This window comes from Lytechinus pictus, chromosome 5 (genome assembly GCF_037042905.1).
Source record: "Lytechinus pictus isolate F3 Inbred chromosome 5, Lp3.0, whole genome shotgun sequence".
NCBI lineage: Eukaryota > Metazoa > Echinodermata > Echinoidea > Temnopleuroida > Toxopneustidae > Lytechinus > Lytechinus pictus.
Window position 1 is genome coordinate 1,619,170 of NC_087249.1, and position 19,502 is coordinate 1,638,671.

A 19,502-nucleotide genomic window follows, 5' to 3' on the forward strand; every position below is an offset into this window, starting at 1 on the left:
ATCCCCCCCCCCCCCCCAAAAAAAAAAAAAAAATTATTTTGTTCACCCTGACCTACATTCTATTTCATTTGATCTCACTCTACTTTGCACGTATATGCTTTCTGTAACTCTACAATTCTCAGTACTAGGACCCTATATCCAAAACTATCAATCATTTCAAAAATTTAGTCCCAAACTGATTGGTATATAGGCTCTTAAAGGCCATGTCAATTTAGTTTCATTTGGGCTTTCAATTCCTACTGACTTCCAATGAAAGGTAATAATTATTATTGCTTCCCAATTCAAAGGCTCTAAAACGGTCCACCAACGTTGATGTGAACAAAAAAACATATAAGGCAAGTATAAAATTGGATGCAAAATGGATTTGTGTTGCTCATGAAACAGTTCTTTGCTCATAATGAACAGGAGTGCGCAAATACAGGGAGTCAATATATTACACATTCTAACATTTATTTTGCTTTTCCAACATATTAAATGTTTTATTGAATAATAAGAAATTTGATGTGAGAGATGAGAAACTCCACTCATATACTGATGATTTTACTTCTTCCATGAAAAATCAAACCAAGTGAATGATTGATGGAAAAAAATGAATCATGATGAAAAGAACTTAACATCGAGTTTGTAACGTCATGAGTTACATCATATACCACCTGTGGGTTCATTTGGGATGTTGGGTCAAATAAGTGAAAGTTTAAATGTCATAACTTCTTAAATCTTATATTGATGAATTTTAGCTTCTTCTTTTTTTTATTCACTTCAAATAATTTTTGTTGGGGTAGACTAGCGACCTTTAAGAATGTAATGATAAGAGGATGGGCTCTCCCTTTAAGTGTGAAAGATCCCTGTATCGATATGGTCTCATGGGAACATTGCAACAGTGAATCGCTTAGCTTAAAATGAAGCATCATTTACACCAGCCCTGCCCATCCTGAGAATCTATATATTATCATTAATGGTGTCTTGGTTTCAAATCTTCTTGTCGTGTTCATTAGTGAAGGTTGTTTCATTAGGACGGTGGCAAAGTCATTGGCTTCACAGAGCAGTGATTCGCCACGGGGTAGGCCAACTGTATGAGAGCTGGAGGGACCGTGATGCAAGCATGCAAAACAGTGGTAGATACACCATTAGGAGTCTACTCCGAGCATTTTACACCAGTCTAAAATTCACGGTGTAATCTTAACACCTATTTGCATCTTTATTTGGTGATACGTTCAAACTTCAATGCGTATGTTTAACACCTGATATGGTGTCCATGGTCATTTCAGACACCGACTATATTGTTTTAACATTTCAACGGTATTGGAGCTTTAAAGTAAAGATGTTGAATGTTAATGGATTTTAATGGTCAGATGATAAATTAAGCTGAGTGAAATATAGACCCCAAAACAGATTTGGGTTTATTAGAAAAAATAAGATCATCGTATTACTAAAGAAGTACCGGAGAAGTACGGTATGGTAAAGATCCCTAACAGTCTTGGAAAACTATATAAATACTGTGCTTGGTGGTGTTTAATTGCTTTAACCCAACACCATTATTCAAACTGTATGACTACTTGAAATCATTAATTGATGTGTTTTATATGTCCTGGATTAACAGAAATAGTAGTACATGTAGTAGTAGTAGTAGTAGTAGTAGTACAGGCGCGTAGCCAGGGAACGGTGGGGCGGTCGCCCCCCCCCCCCAACGTCCCCCCAAAAAAGAATAAAAAAGGGAAAAAGGATAAATTAAAAAGCGAAGAGAAGGAAAGAAGGATGTAGCTTTCCTGTTTTTCCTTATTTTTTGTCGAAAGAATAAAAGCCTAAACGAGACGTTCTTCTCTCTCTTCATACAATTTTTTTTTTCTTCTTCTTTGTTTTGAGTGTTAAAGCCTAATATATCGAAAATGCCTTTCCCGTTTGTTTCCCACACCCCTTTTCTACTCCGTTTTTCTCCTCCTCGGCTATGCGACTATTCTTGCCAGAAATAGAGTATACATTGGTTTAAAACATGAAAAGTATCTTTTTAGTGCATCGACACAAAATTTCCGCTCTTCTGGTTAGAGCGGGTGAACACTGCCGCCACTCCTGAGTCCGCATATGAAGAGTTTAGTTGCAAAAGGGGTTAGGTCCACTCCAAGAAAATCATTTTTTTAATTCTCCCATATTGCAATATTCTTGTGCGAAACTGAATTTTCATGATACCCCCTATACCATTAGAACATATCATTGGGTATTAAAAATTCTACCTGTCTTCATATTTTTTAAGATATTCTTTTCAAAAAAAATTATGTGTGGACCTTACCCCTTTTGAAAAAAGGTGATTTTACTTTGCCATTTTAGTTCACTTTTTAATAGGAATTTCAACTTTTATTTGGTATCATCTTATAGAGCTACTAAAAATCTATACATTAAGACATAAAAATTAAATTTGATGAAAAATGGACCTAACCCCTTTTGCAAGTGAGCTCTTCATATGCTATTTTTGCCTTTCAGCAACTGATTTTTGGCAAGTATCTGCTCAAGGGGGCAGGAATTAAATTCGTGCCGTGCTATATACAAAAGTAGGCCTATGGCTAAATAGGGGCTCCATCTCTTGTCTTGTTTTGCGCCATTAATTTGAAATAATTGATTTTTCTGAAGTTTCTTAATCACACAAAAGGAAGCACTCACTCTTAATATTTGGGCAAAAAATGCCCAACTTTTAACCAACCCAGGGCAAGCTACTATCCACACAACTATTGGTTAAAGTCTGCCCATTTTTGTTATTAAAAACTAATAATTGGATAATAAATTTCCTCAATTGGATAATAATTGCCCAGAATATATATTTGTTTACCAACATACATTACCCAGCACAGTCATGACAGTGGGCAGTATATGTTGCCCAATATTTTAAGTGGTCTTAATATGAACAAATTGCACAATTTTTCTTCTTCAAAAACAGATCAAAGAGTCAGGTTTCCGTGCTTCGCGTGCATGGGAAAGGAAATTCCTTGTAAAGCTTGCATTATCCCTTTCACAATTTGAGCTCATTTTCATCGTATTCTAAATATCCAAGTTAGATCAGGTTGATTTTCAGAAAAAAAAATAGAAATTTCGCGGGAAGGAATATTTCCTCCCCGCATAAGTGTCTTCTACTCTGTTTTGCGAGTGTAATGTGGCTAAATATTTTGCTATCAAATCTGATCTGAGCAAGGAAGGAATTTTATACAACTTCGGTTCTCAAATTTCTAAAATATGTTAGCTTCCACGCTTCGCGCAGAAAGAGAAATTATATCAAATTACTCAATCTTTTCCATATTTGGGGTGCTCATAAATTCTTTCAAAAACAAAGATTTTTTCATCTCAGCATTTCAGTTAAATTCTGGGACTAGAGACGCAAGAGACTTCTTCTTTTGATTTGAATTTGATGAGACATCGAAAACTTCGCGCTTCGCGCGTAAGGGGGGGGGGGGGACTCCCCCTCCCTGCACCCTCCCCCTAGTAGTAGCAGTTGTATATTTTCTACTGCTTTTCCATCGTTATACATGCATATTCGGTTGTGTTTTTTTTTTCATGTGGTTAATATAAATGTCAAAATTAATGCAAAATTGTAATTATATTAATAGGCTTCGAATCATACTTCGCTCGTATATCAAATGAAATTCACAGTTTTCTTCAATAAAAAGGGGTTTAAATTTAAAAAATCAGAGAGTATCGTAAACTTAAAAATAACATTTAGCACATAATTGTGTGACATTCTTATTTGTACCATACTTTTCACTGACATGATCCGAGACTTAATCCCTTTCATTTTTTCAATTTTGTTTTCATCTTCAGTAATACTGAATTCTTCATAAATATTTCATGTCCATTCTTTAGCATTGCCGCGTGCATTTTTTTTTCAATCGGTTACTATGACAACTCGTGGGTACATCTAATGGTTTCCTTTTTTAATTTCCCATTCTCATCCATTTTGAATCAGGCCAATTTTATAATAGAAAAAATGGAACACCATATACTTTCAGTATCAAATATTCATACATAAAATAGCTAGTTTTGTGTTTAAAGGGGTGTATCAATATTGCTGGAAATTAGGCCAAAACGCTTTGAGGCAAAGTCTTTTATCAAGTTATAAAAGAGTTTATTATAAAGGAATCTTCATTTATAGAGCAATGCATACTTTTATTGATTTATTTTTTTATTAAGAAAATTATAAATTATATCAAAATTTCGCGTTATATTTCAAATATCCCTTCCCTTGCCTTTCTCTTTCTTCCCTTTCTTATAGCCTTTCTCGTTTTGTATTTGTATTGTATTTTTTACAGGCATATCCCGCCACAAGCTTTTTGCTTTATAGGGAATTATGCCTTCTTCTGTTAACAAATCTTTTATACATTTACAGTCTTTTTTGATAAATGATTTTGTATGGATTATAATTGTAAATCGATATCTTGTTAAAATGGAAGAAAATAAATGTTTATTTGAATTGAAAATTGAAATAGCGTATGAAAGAAAATAAACCATATAATTTGTGGGGCATTATATGATATTCGTGTTAAACATTACAAGCTATAATGAACAGGGAATGGCCAGTGTTGATGACGTCAGAGTTCTGAATTTAAATCAAATAATTACATCTAGGGATGACCTAGCTCTTCTACTTGTAACATATATCTCCTTTTTTTCTTCTCCTTCTTCTTCTTCTTTTTATTTTCATCTAGCCGGCAACTTTTTTTATAAATTATACAAAATACATAACAAAATAAACATTTACAAAAAATAAGAACAAGGTTGTATTTTCTATAACATAAAGATTTAAAAAGGTTGCAGGGGTTGCCATTATAAGCATAGCTTGACTTTGTGGTAACCCCTGCAACCTTTTCTCTTTTCTTCTTCTTCTTCTTCTTCTTCTTCTCCTTCTCCTTCTTCTTCTCCTTCTTCTTCTTCTTCTTCTTGTTCATCATCATCATCTTATTGTTCTTCTTCTTCTCCTCCATCTTCTTCTTCATCTTCTTCTTCTTTATTTCTTCTTTCTTCTTCTTCTTCTTCTTCTTCTTCTTCTTCTTTTTCACCTTCTTCATCATCTTCATCATCTCCTTCTGTTTTCATTATTTTTCTTTTCCTTCTCTCCTTTTCCTCTCTTTCGCAATTGCATGGTAATATATCCCCATTCTATGTTTTATTGAAAAAAAATCAATTTAACTTATCAGCATAAGAACAAACAATAATGACGTTTTATTTACGATGGGTAGCCAATTCAGTTACCGGGTTCAGTTATGTAAATGGTTTCCAATCCAGGCAAAAAAGGGATTCTGAATCACGATGTTGATGATGATGTTCATTGTTGTCAATCAGTTTCAGGTCACTCAGAACCCCTACGAATACACAAATGATATTTTAATGGATTTTTACCTGGCGGGTAATCAAACCCACAATTTCGATTTGATGAGATCTGAAATAAAAGTGACACGATATAGTGTATATTCTTTGACCCTGTTTATCTTTATTCTAGATTATAAACACATTATGATTATAACGAGACTCATATAGTAGAAATAACAAGCAGGGGTGGATCAAGGATTATCCAAAGGGGGGGGGCAAATTTTTCGGAGGAAAATTTTGACAAGCCAAAAATAAAAGGGTTTTCAACCACTAATTAAGGATATTTCGTACCCGAAAAAATTAGACAAGCAAAAAAAAAAGGTCTTCAGGGGTCACACCTCTGTTTTAATGGCTTTTTTACATTACAAATTTTAATTTTGCTTCTCAAAAGGGGGCACGTGCCCCCTGTGCCACTCCCCTGGATCCGCGCCTGATAACAAGGTAATTGATGGTCCTATATCATAACATCATCATCACAGCATCCTATTCATAACTGTTAATGTAATATGTTTATTGCTTTGTTTTGACCAAGGTATTTCCCATGTATAGCTTAAAATCCATCAAATTGCCATCACGGATCGGGGGTGTTTATTATTACAATCGTGGTTTGTCTCTCTGAAGAGTTGATGAAAATAAAAAAATTATTGAGGGAAATTATTTGCTTCACTAACATAGGCCTTATGCATATATACCACTGTCTTGACTGTCATCTAATATCATGGAATTCATCAGTGGCATAATGATATTAAAGATTTGAGGGGGACCAGCCATGGTGTACGGTGCAAAAAATGATTTTTTGATACCAAAATCGTATTTTGTGAAAGATTTTTACAGATTATAATAAGAAATTTTAAAAATATCACACTTCACCCTTTCTCCTGTCCTTTGCCTTTCTTTCTCCCTCTCTCCTTTTTTCTTGGTCGTGAAACATTTGGGGATTCCTGCTCCCCCCCCCCCCGTCTGTACGCCAGTCAAAAGTCAGAGGAACGCGTCATTAATAATTTAAACCAATTCGTAATTATTTAATTTGGAAGATAATTGTCGTCAAATTGCGATCATCAAGGAAGCGGCACTGTACAAGCTTCGATCAACAAGCTTAAACAAAATACACGATACAATATACAGCTTCCATGTATATTTAGATTATTTGATCATGTCCAAAATATGATTGGGTCTGTAATCAAAATATTGTCCAAATTTCACCAACCCGCACCTCTTACGGAGTACTAGTATTTCCGTTTCTTATAAAATGAACGTAATATCCGGGTGAACTTTCTCATCATGATTTGATTTTTCACCGGGTTATATACGTAGAGACTCGAGACTTTCATTAACTTATTCTGGAACTCCCTATCTAATAATGTTAAAGACAGTGTCTCTTTAAATTCATTCAAACGTAAACTCAAACTTATCCTGCTTCATTCCTATAATTCTTCGCAACGGAACTAACACTTCATTATCTTGATTATCATCCTTACATTTTTTATTTTTATTGTTTTATCTATTTTCATCTTATATTGTCCACTTATATCATATTTTGTTACTTCACCAGATCAAGCTGGTTTGTGGTCCGCCCTTCCCCATTCTGACTTTTCCTCCTTTAAAAAAAATATTTATTATGTTATTATCTTGTCTTGTACTGTCCTGTCTCTTGTTTTTTCTTGTCTTCTATGTCTTGTCATTCCCTCTCTCTTTCTGGTTTTTCTTCTGTCTGTTATTGCGCAGCATATACTTCACAGCGAAGACCTCTTTGTGTGAATAGCTTTGCATTTGTCAATGTTTGTTCAGTAATTATGTTTACATCATTTACATCAATATGATTTAGACCTTTTAGTTCCTTCTCTTTTTTCTTTCCTGCATATATACGCATATATGAATAAGTCGACTATATTTTCTTCATTTCCAAGGGGATCCACACTTTACAAGCTTTGCTTTTTAGTGGACCCCCTCATTTCCATTTATGCTCAATATAATACTGTTTTTTGTTTTACAAAGTAAGAATGCTCGTCTGTAAAATTGTACTTGATTTGTATTACTTTATATTACTTTGTATTTTGTTTTGAATGGAAATGGAATAAAGAATTGAATTGAATTGAATTAAATTGAAATTGAATTATAGTATAGGCTTCATGATGATGATTAAAACAATCCTATATGTGGCGCCGTATGTCGTCAAAGAAATCAGCTTACCGATGCATCATGAATTTAATTTCCACTCAAGTAGTTATGAGCTGAATATTATAGCTCTCTTATTTTCTAGTCATACTGTTATTGTTGATGGTTATTCCAAGGTTGCCGCATGCTTGCGAATCCCTCTTTGGAAAATTATGAGCAATATTATTACCTTAAAGGTCAACTCCCCCTTAGAAAATCTTTGATTTGAATCATTGAATTATAGTATAGGCTTCATGATGATGATAATCCTATATGTGGCGCCGTATATCGTCAAAGAAATCAGCTTACCGATGCATCATGAATTTAATTTCCACTCAAGTAGTTATGAGCTGAATAGTATACTAGTAGATCTCTTATTTTCTAGTCATACTGTTATTGTTGATGGAGTATTCCAAGGTTGCCGCATGCTTGCGAATCCCTCTTTGGAAAATTATGAGCAATATTATTACCTTAAAGGTCAACTCCCCCTTAGAAAATCTTTGATTTGAATCAATGTAGAAAAATCCAGCAAGCATAACGCTGAAAATTTCACTAAAATAGGATGTAAAATAAGAAAGTTATGAAATTTTAAAGTTTCGCTTATTTTTCACAAAATCGTATATTATGCACATTGTGGTCCGATGCAAATGAGAGAGTCGATGGTGGCCTTCACTGACTATTTCTTTTGTTTTGATTGATTGAATTATACAATATTTTAATTTCTACAGATTTGACAATAGGGCCTTGATTGAACCACATAATGTTAAACAATGGTAATTCCACATGTTCAGGTACGTAGGAATATAACTTTCTTCACATGGCAATGAAAGAAAGCTATTTCATATTTCATACAATAACATACAAAAGAAATAATGTGTGAGTGATGTCATCAGTCCCCTCATTTCCATATCGACCAGGATGTGCTGTTTTGTGAAATTAAGCAAAATTTTAAAATGTCATAACCTTTTGTTTTACATCCCATTTTGATGAAATTTTCGGTTATGCTTGCTAAATTTTTCTCTTTTTAATCAAATCAACTGTTTGTTTGGGTGGACTTGTCCTTTAATGTTCTTTCAAAAAATATATAATAATGACGGATCATGAAGTAGCCCGAATATATATATATAAATGATGCTAATTCTCAGTAAGGGCCAGAGGCTGCAGGCCAACTGGTTATAGTAGGTTCCGGGCCAAATTGTGAAACCAAACTGAAAAAATAGCAACACTCGCGGGAACATTGTCTTGTTAAAAATACTGGCAAAGAAAACAAAAACAAAATTGATCTACAGGGGAAGGCCCACCCCCCCCCCCCCCGATCCTTGTCTTCAGCACCAAGCTCAGATTGTAGACATCGATTTCAATTGATTTTTGTCTCACCTGCATAGCAGAGTGAAACTATAGGCTCCGCTTTTCCGACGGCGGCGGCGTCAACACCAAATCTTAACCGAAGGTTAAGTTTTTGAAATGACAGCATAACTTAGAAAGTATATAGACCCAGTTCATGAAACTTGGCCATAAGGTTGATCAAGTATTACTGAACATCCTGTCTGAGTTTCAGGTTACATGACCAAGCTAAAAGGTCATTTAGGGCTAATGAACTTAGACCATTTTGGGGGGATCATCATCAAAATCTTAACCTAAGGTTAAGTTTTTGAAATGTCTTCATAACTAATTTATTGGTCTATTTCATAAAAATTGGACATAAGAGTAATCAAGTATCACTGAACATCCTGTGCGCATTTCAGGTCACATGCCCAAGGTCAAAGGTCAACGAACTTTGGCCATAATGGGAGTATCTGTTGAATCACCACAACTTTGAAAGGTTATGGATCTGATTCATGAAACTTGGACATAAGAGTAATCAAGTATCTTTGAACATTCCGTCCGAGTTTCAGGTCACTTGACCAAGGTCAAAGGTCATTTAAGGTCAATGAACTTTGGCTATTTTAGAGGTGATTATTAGAATGCTGTCATAACTTTCAAAGTTTATAGATATAGTGTATAAAATGTGGATTTAGGGGTAATCAAGTATCACTGACAAGTTTTAGGTCACATGATCAAGGTCAAATGTCAATGAACATAGTATTGTATCATTATTTTATGAATGGTGTTTTTTGTGAATAATGATATTATAGTAGTTTTCAAAGTCAGCACTGCTGCTATATTGAATAGCGTGATGCAGGTGAGACCGCCAGAGGCATTCCACTTGTTATTATAATGGATTTGTTAAAATGGTGACATCAAGAAATTCTGTATCTGGCATATCAATGACTATAATATGACGACACAGTAGGTAAAACCCCAATTTTTTTAAGAGAGAGACTTGTGGTGACTAAATCCCAGATGCGGTAAAATAAGGTGCAGGCTGTACACACAACGGTATTTTGTGGATTTTATATTTCGGTTAAAGACTTCCTCAATTTATTTTTATTCCGCCTCCTATATGCCCGATTTCGATGAATATAGCATAGATTTATATCCTCTTGACGCCTACAAACTGTTTGATTTATGGACATTTTCTCCCGGCATTTTCTTAAGTCTGGAGGTATGGTATTTAAACACGTAGACAGTGTAAATAGACATAATTACTGTACATGTATAAACGGTGATAGTCATCTCACCTTACAATTACTGTTCGCCATCAACCATGTAATTTCACCTTATGTTTTCCCTTGTTGTTGTTGCTGTTGTGATACATGTATTCAGATGAATCATTTATAATGATTGATGTTACCTTTGTATACTTTTATATTATTTTTTATACAGGGATAAATAAGGACAGGTTATAATGAAATGAATTCATTTCGACACTTTATATTATTTACCTACGTTTTTCCATTTTGCAGCAGTCGCTGTTTGGGTTTCCATTCTTCTTGAGACATGGTGAACAATTAAGACAAAGACAAGAGTTGTGAGCGAAGGAAACAATTCGATTGCCTATATTCACTCCATGGTTACATAATTAAGATGCTAATTTCTTAACGAAACTGCATCCGATTCGACGATGGTATGTCAATATTAAAGATAATTCATACAATAGACTGTCCAGTCTGTGTTGATGGTATGGATGCAACATAATTACATCTATTATTTGTGTATTCATACTGTCATTAATTAGGTCGGCATAATTGCATTATTCAGCGAAGTTGTTTATAGAGATTGACTGTAATTTCCCCCAAATCACTCACTTTTGATTGTTTCTATTTTACCTTTATTCAGTGCATGAGGGATAAAGAATATGGTTGCAAATGACTTTGGGTCATGTAAATATGATTTAATATTTGATGTTCACGCATGTTTTACAAGCCTGTCCCCGGCCCTTTACATTGTGTAATATTTCGTCTGTCTGTTCGTTGTCTTTCCACGAACAATCCAGGAAGAACGGGTTACTAATATTCTGTTACAAAATTGCGTTTTTGGTTAATAATCATCAAGGTTAAATACAAACAATGGTTGCTTTAATTTGTTTTCTAAGAGTGTTTTCATTATGTGTAACCACGTTTGAATAACGTAGCCTGTACACCACCGGGATTATTATCAACTCTTACAAGGAGAGAGTCAGGCCGGGGCGACCCCCTCCTCTCCCCGCCTATGTCTTTGCAAGTTGAGAAAAGAAAGTTATAAAAAAAGAAGAGTAAAATAAAGAAAAGTGGAGAAAAACCAGGTGTTTCTTTTATGACAAGGCAGTTATACATGTTTTCACAATTTATAATTATGATGCATGAAATGTTTGCCCAATCATTAGAATGAGCAAAAATACATGTTTTGGGGGTACGGGTATATTAACAAAGACCAATGTTCGCATCTAGTGTTCTCGACATTCAAATACTCATTACATTTTACTCTAACATTCGTCGATCTTATTCTTTCATTTTTCTGATTTATACAAGCTGTTACACTGGTTTCATTATCCTTTAACTATTCTTCCTCGTTACACCCATCCTATACTGATCAATCAAAGTAGTGTACATCTTGTTTAAAATGTCGTTAGGAAACAACACACTTTCATTCGTGATTCATTGTTCGATGGCGTCAGATAAATACTCGTGAATCTAATCAGAAATGATCGAATAGTGGGGCTTCGTTCGGTTGGTAATCATTGCTATCAAATCGATTAAGGCAAGCAGTGTCGAATCCATTTAGCTCTTCGATCGTGTTAGATTTGTTTCTAAAAGCATAAAGAGAAAATTTCTGAAGAAACGAGATAATTTTGCTTGCTGTAATAGCTCACTTCTTCTTCTTTTTCTTCTTCTTTTCTTCTTCTTTTTCTTCTTCTTTTTCTTTTCTTCTTCTTCTTCTTCTTTCTCTTCTTTTCTTCTTCTTCTTCTTTCTCTTCTTCTTCTTCCTCTTCATTATGTTCTCCTCTCTTCTTTCGAAGAGCCTTATCAAAACAACCAGGTCTGAAATTAACTCCACATGTTTATGCGCTTCTTTATAATAGGGAATTGGGAGACACCAATACCATTCAATGTATTACAAAATTGAAATGATATAAAGCAATTTTCTTTGTATAAAGTTGATTGCATTTTTAACAGAATTCCACATTTCATATGTTAGGTGTCTTCGTTGTAATTGTATGCAAAATATAGATTGTTAAAAGAAATAAATAAAACGTCATGTAGTTTCCTCCAAGAAGTTTTATTTAATTCCCAGAATGCGGCTACTGCTTACAAAGAAAATTATTTTTATGAGTTATTAAATCTGTATGCAATAATATAAAACAAAAGACATTACTTACAATATCACATTGAAGTAAAATATGTTCTTTATTCCAGATAAGAAAGCAATAACAATTATGTATATGAACACCATAACGGTAATTTCTCGAAGTAAAGACATGAAGTCTTTCAGTATTATTAACATGATGTACATGTATACTATAAACAATAATGTATAATATACACTACAAACCGGTTTTCATGTATCATCAGTTCTTCGAACGCAACAATAAACGTGTTTAGTTTTTTTTCTTTTTTAAGCAGGTATTTCTGCATTCATTAATAAATCAAAATTACAAATTTATAACAATTATATAACATCAAACATACATAATGATCAAATTACAAAGGTGACAATAATCGTAGTTAAGTAAATATAGACATAATTCATGTAAACAATAACAAATAACTTTAAAATGCAGAGGCCAGCTATCGTAAGCTGAAAGCTTGAAATAATAGCAGCCAGGGGATTTTTGTACGTCGATAAGCTTCAGTATGACAGTATTTAATGCTTCATATTTTATCATATTTTGTTATACCATGTATTCATTCACACTTATATCATCCCTGTTTAAAGACTACATAAATATCTTTTATAAATTATTAAAAAACACGCTAATTAATCGTCGCAATAACGTTCATTTTATGTTTTGCAATGAACCGACGCAATGTAACGAGAATGAAAAAGAATGCAATTATACTGACTTCTTATGAGAAGTGAAAACGAATTGAACGAATCAATATTGAAATAATCATCCCCGCCACTTTACCAAGTTCTCAATATCCCAACGTGGATGCCACCCAATAATGATAAATCTACATGATTGTATGCACAAGTAAAGTATATCTTATGTCCGTCACATATGGCCGTCCTGGGACCGGATACAGAGAGGCACACAGTAGTCATAGTTGATGGCAACATCTCCGTATACTCTCTTGAAAAAAAAAAAATAATTGGGTAGAACGTTGGTATTATGTATCCAAAGTTTGGCAATTATCTTGTCTAAGTACCAATTTAATTATTTTGAGTGAAAAATCAAAAACATATATAATATATTGCTCTACCGTTGGTTATACTCCTACAACAACCTGTGGCAATTATGCAGGATTTTAAATACGACTAAGGGTCCTTTCTTGTGCTTAATGAGATTGATATTATGTTTTCCCCTTTTTTGATATCATGATGAGAGTGTATTTCCAATAATTATAAACCATATCAAACTTTGATAAATATTGAATTATTCATTAATATGTGCTTGTTTAAAATGATTATTTTACTCTACAAAGATTGATATCAACGTTAGTTGACCGTGTTGATGGGAATGAGAATGATTTGTAATCTCATTTAAAATGAAATGTTACATCAGTAATTGAAAGGTTAGAGGAGTCACAACCTTTTCCAAATGTTATATCCAACCTTGCATGAAGCTGTATCCAACAACTTAAAACTGGTAAATGCAACAATTAGAAAAGGTTGTCACTCCTACAAATTTTCAAATGTTTATTCAACATTTTTTTTCGAGTGTAAGGTCGGTAGTATTATATACGATCATCTGCATGAAACACTATGGCCAATATACATGTGTACCGATCAAATTCTATCCTGTTAATTATATGAACGTATCTGTAAGGCCTCTTTTTTGTTTATCTTATTCTACAAGATAATATCGACATAATGGAATGGAAACCCATGCCTTTTTATAAGTGTATGTTTAGGGTAAACTTTATTTACTAAGTTCAACATTGCAACATCCAGGATGCGAGATCTTGTAATGGCATAATTTGTTTACTTACGGTTAAGAAGTCTGAAACACTATATTATTTCGTTTGATTCTAAAATGAGGTAAACGATTTGCAACATAAGTTCAGGAATAAATCCCAGCTGTTTGATAGGCAGCATTAATAAATTTTAAAAAATCATGAGGACCCAACGTTGCTTAAGAGCTGATAAAACAAATTGACCACCCCATCAACGGGAATACAATTTCCATGATAGAGAGTCTTGTTCATCCACCATGTTTGTATCGTTTATGATTGTTAGAAAAAAAAAGTTTAATAGAGATTGAGAATGATGGATTCCCAGAAAGAAAAACTAATAACCAACCTACACTGAAAGAATTTCTGGAACAAAGGGATACTTTACGAAAGAAAATAATCATATAGAAAGCAAATAAATTACCATTATCCTCTAATGCTTTCGGCTTTTCCATTTCATTCATCACATCGGAGAATGTCTCTCAATCCATACTAATTGAAATTCATTTATCACATATAATACATCTTTCATTAATTTTTTCTCGGTTTCTTCCAAACATCTTAAGCTTTTCCTTTCAAACATTAATGCATGTGAATTTGGTTTTGTCCAAAGACGTCTGTATCACCAAGATCACACAGCGAAGTCACACTTCCCTTATTTAATGTTAAGCTATAACTATCACCAAAGACAATGAAAGACTTCAGTATAAGCAAGGGTACATCAATGTTTTAAAACATATGTCTTCAATAAATCAGTCACGTGACTGTACTCTGATAATGTACGTCATGCTGAAGGACTGCAACATAATCATGAATAATCATGATAATGCTGTACGATTTACATGTCTTTCATTTTTTTAATCATCATTCAAAATGTTAATTACATTATGTAGGTTATCCTTTACAATATAATTATGCTAAAGCCGGGGTAATAGTATGCAGCGCTTAGAAACATTTGTATTAAGCGCTATATAAATGTTGCATATTATTATCATAATTAAACTATTAATGCCACGTGATTGGTCAAAGTTGATTTGGATTACAATAAAATTACAACACAAATACAATCACTTAAATAGGTTCTTAAGTTGTTTTACGTCCCAAGTTTAAGAGTTTCTTTAATGTCGGTGAAGGCTTTGGAATGTCTGCATACCTACAGCAGAAAACACATCGGATGACAACTTTAAATGTAGGATGTTTGAAGGAATATATAATTGGATTGATGCAAGCATTGGCCATAAGGAGTATCCCGGTAAATATAGATAGGGACAGACCTTCAGGTAACAGCAAGGAGATACTGTAAGGTGCGATGCACAGGAAAAATGATACAATGACCATTAAAAGGTTCTTGGTGATCTCCACCTCTCGTCTGTTGACTACAGTCTGGATACCTGATGTCTTTCGTCCTTCTGTAATGTTAGAACTTACTGCATTATGACTTTTATGAGGTACCGAGGAAGGGGTAGAGGGTAGTTGGGTCTCAGTTTGATCTGCGCTAGTAGAGTCATTCTCCATCCCGACGTTTCCTTCACTTGGTGATCTATGAGAGAGCATGGCACGGTGATGCTTCTTGATGAAAAGAAATATTCGGACGTAGCAGACGACGATGATGACGAACGATACGCTGAATGTCAGCCCTACGATGATGTCGTTGACTTCAGAGAGTTCGTGTTCGTCATCCCATGAACAGATACGATAGGATTCCGAATAACCTAACTTCCCGATATCAACTATCGGTAGGACAGCGAACATTATGAAAGTGTATAGGTAGGTTGAGGACACCATGAGAAAAAGGTTACGAGGTTTATAGAATCGTCGACAAGTGCTACGAGGTCTGGTGATGACGAAATATCTGTTGATGGCGATTAGAACGAGTAGCAGAACACTAGCCCCAAAGCAGATACTTGTTATACCACCAATAGAGGCACATAGCCAGTCTGGTAAGGGCCAGCCATCTGTTGAAGTTAAAGCAAACGTCTGAAATGGTAGTGTAATACAGACCAAGAGATCAGTCACACTAAGAGCTATAATGAACACATTGGTTGCTGTTTGTAACTTTCGACAGAACACAACACTCATGATAACTAATGAATTTCCAACGATTCCCAACAACGCTATGACATTCAGGAACACACTCATCACAAGAGCTTCTGCATCCGATACAAGCTGTTTTTTCGTTGTCGCAATCGTTGTCATATTCATAGTCATATCATATGAAGATCCGTTCCATTCGGTATATTCCATTGTCTCTGACACAAACGACGTCGATGTTGAGAGCGTTGTCGACATTGTCGAAGAGTCATTCATTGCTGTCATTGCTGTAGTCATCTTTGACAGTCATGTGTTATAATTATCTGACATTAATGTAACCACCACTTCTTGATTCAGATATGATTACGATCCAACCAACTTCACGCAGTCAAACTTTTCCGTGCAATGATCAAGACTCGAAAGGGTTTGTAGTTGTTCAATGGAGCACATCCGGGTTCACAAATTTCCCCTCAAAGTTCCGCTTATGTATGGATTCGGTGTATGAAATAATTCCATTCAATTCGGTATTATACCTTCCGTCCGAGCCGACCTTCAATAATTATTTTTTAACCATATTTGGATATGTGAGTCACACACAATTAGAATTCATAAAATAAACATCCCGAATAATACAAACCCAGTTTCAATTTCTCTGGTAATCGCTCTTTGAGCACCACTTTGATTGTATTTTTTCCCATCTGTTCCCAGTCCCATAAAGTCAATACTATTCTGAGTGAAGAAGAGCAAATAAAACGCATGCCAATATGAAGCTAGTATATATAAAATAGGACACCAGTTGAATAAAATAATGAACAGAAGTAACAGGTAGAATAGCCTTCCAATGACCTTATTAATCTCTCTCAATCAATTTTGATTCCTACTGTTGATGAACTTTTAAAGGCATATTAAAAGTTGAATAGGTTAACTTGTCGCTTCCGATACTAATGGCAACTCAAGTATAGATGAATATGTCTGCACCACAAGATTGGAGAGAGAGAAAATATCCATAGGCTAAAATTCGGCCGATCGAGCTTCTCTTTAAATATATTCATCTACCGAAACAGTTCAGTACAAAGAGCGATTTAAGTCGATGGATTTTGTTGATCTAGTTACAAGGGATGAACCACTTCCTCACTTTCCCTCATATAACAATGGTTTAAGTAACGTGTGATCTCCAACAAGTATATAACAATATAGCCTAGGCCTTTGAAGTTTAAAACTCGTCCGGAACTACACTTCCAAAGCGGAAACTTGGAGAGATATATGAGCTCCTATAACAGCCATTTTACCACTCTGTCTGAATTCCTTTCCTTCCTGTCGTATTACTATGAGTTTATAATTTCGATTTCGAAGATGATGAGACCTCCTTCGAGAAATGTTACTTTATATTTGATAGGATTTTAAAACAAATCATTATGAACAGGTTAATTCGGCCCGGTGCGAAGGTATCAAATATATCCACCGAGAGCGCGAACTCTAACTAACTCTTGTCTATCTCAAACAAATGCTGGTAGAAATCGGATCCAAGAATTGAGGCATTTAGAAAGATTAAGTTTTTATTATTCTGCACTAGACCTACGTTACCATGGTGATTTATAAGTACCATACATTGAAGTGTGTGACCTGCATGGAGCAACCGATGGTGAACTCCGGAGTAAAGCGAATATGAAATATTTGTTTGCATGCATGCATACACGAGAAGAAACCCCGCGCCAAAAGTGGATTTATTATAACTCCATGATCAGTATGATGCATGACTGTATGCTTAGCTTCGGATGCGTAGCTTGGGGTTATTAATAAAGAACTATGGCGCACTGTTTAATTAGGTTATTTGACTGTTAAGAGACACTAGGGGGACTCGAAGTTAAATCACGAAAGCGTTGGATCGATATTAAATGGGTTAAGGAGTGAGCTATGTAGACTGACTTGATTAGGATTGTTTCGGGAATAATTCATGAATATTATCTTAACCATGCAAATTAAACCGGGACTCGGGAGATGGCAGGCGAGTCAGACAACTATTTTCTCTTGTCGCTGCAAACATTATGATCATGAGCAATGTAGATTTTTTGTCATGCGTTCAAATGAACATCTGTACGACGTACCCAAACACATATGCATATTAAATTTACGACGCAATAGAACAGATTCAATAGGCGTTTTGAAAATAACAAAGAGACAACATAGTACTACAAACAAAATAAAATGTAATTTATGAACGATTGAGATCATGGGCGATAGCTTGATAACAGTGGTGGTTAAGCCTTTCCAGAATATTTAATAATTTATGTTACTTTTATAATAAAGATGGGACTTATCTTAATGAAAGATTAAAAGATTAATAGCTGTTAAGATTATAAACACAGGGAGTGAGAGTGGTGATAAAAAATATCCCTGAATACAATCAAATAACATGCAAATGAAATCATCGGTTGTCAAGTTTAATCATGATGCGTTCTTATATAACTCTTCAGTATATTGTTTATTTCGTTCTGTGTCATTAAATTCAAATTCATTTATTTCACATCTGTAAAAAACATATAAGATACAATATATCGAGATCAATCAAAATGATTCCATAGTAAAGGAGTAATGAATATTGTAAAATGACAAATTAACAAAAATAACAAAATACACAGGGTAATGAATGCGATGTGGGGGAATAGCAAAAGCCAAATAGACCTATCTAGGCTACTCCCTGATTAACATTCATTACCGAAAAAAGACCATCCTGCAATCAATTTATCAGATTGCAAGAAATGAAGAAACACACATTTCAAAATAAACGAAATCAACAAACTAATGAATATTCAATTATCAAACTGATGATGTCATATCCCCACTTGCTCTTATGTATTTTATTATATGAAATTAGGTTTATTCAATTTTTTTCCTCCGAGAACTAAAAAAAGTTGGATTGACAACCGAGTTAGCGCATTAGATATTCATTATCAAAAGGGAGACATATCATTCACCTGTAGGAAAAATGAATTATTTGTGATTTCATGTAATAACATAAGAAAAAGTAAAGTGGGGATATGATATCATCAGCCCACCTAATGAATATTCATGATGATGTGCATATAACTGTTTTCAATATATTGATAAACTTTAAGAATCAATAACTTCGCTATTTATTATCAGATTTTGATGAAATTGGTCGAGTATGAAAGAGTGATAGCCATTTTTTTTTTTTTGGGGGGGGGGGGTTAAAAGGCCCTTTTAGTGATCGTCAATATTGTATAATTTCCCCTAATGCTTGATACTTTTGGCGAATTCCGGGAACAGTTTTTAGTTTTAAAAAATGTGGGTTTTCAAAGTTTTGGGGGGCAATTGTCCCCTGCCAACCCCCCCCCCCCCCGCTGCGTTCGTCCATGCTATTTACAGTATACATCATCATGTATACACTATATTCATGATGAGATTATACGCTAGAGATTTTGTAAAACGCCCCTAAGCAATCAATCCCAACTTTTTAATTAAAATGATCAAAACAAA

The 19,502-nt window shown here is 34.4% G+C and overlaps 1 protein-coding gene across 1 annotated transcript; it reads right to left on the minus strand.

Annotated features, from left to right (window-relative positions):
- Positions 1-12,247: 12,247 nt before the first annotated feature.
- LOC129260614 (G-protein coupled receptor moody-like) lies at positions 12,248-17,736 on the minus strand. Its single transcript, XM_064099595.1, has one exon. It carries the CDS (start codon positions 16,299-16,301, stop codon positions 15,057-15,059), a length of 1,245 nt encoding a protein of 414 aa, XP_063955665.1. The 5' UTR covers positions 16,302-17,736; the 3' UTR covers positions 12,248-15,056.
- Between the last annotated feature and the right edge of the window lie 1,766 nt (positions 17,737-19,502).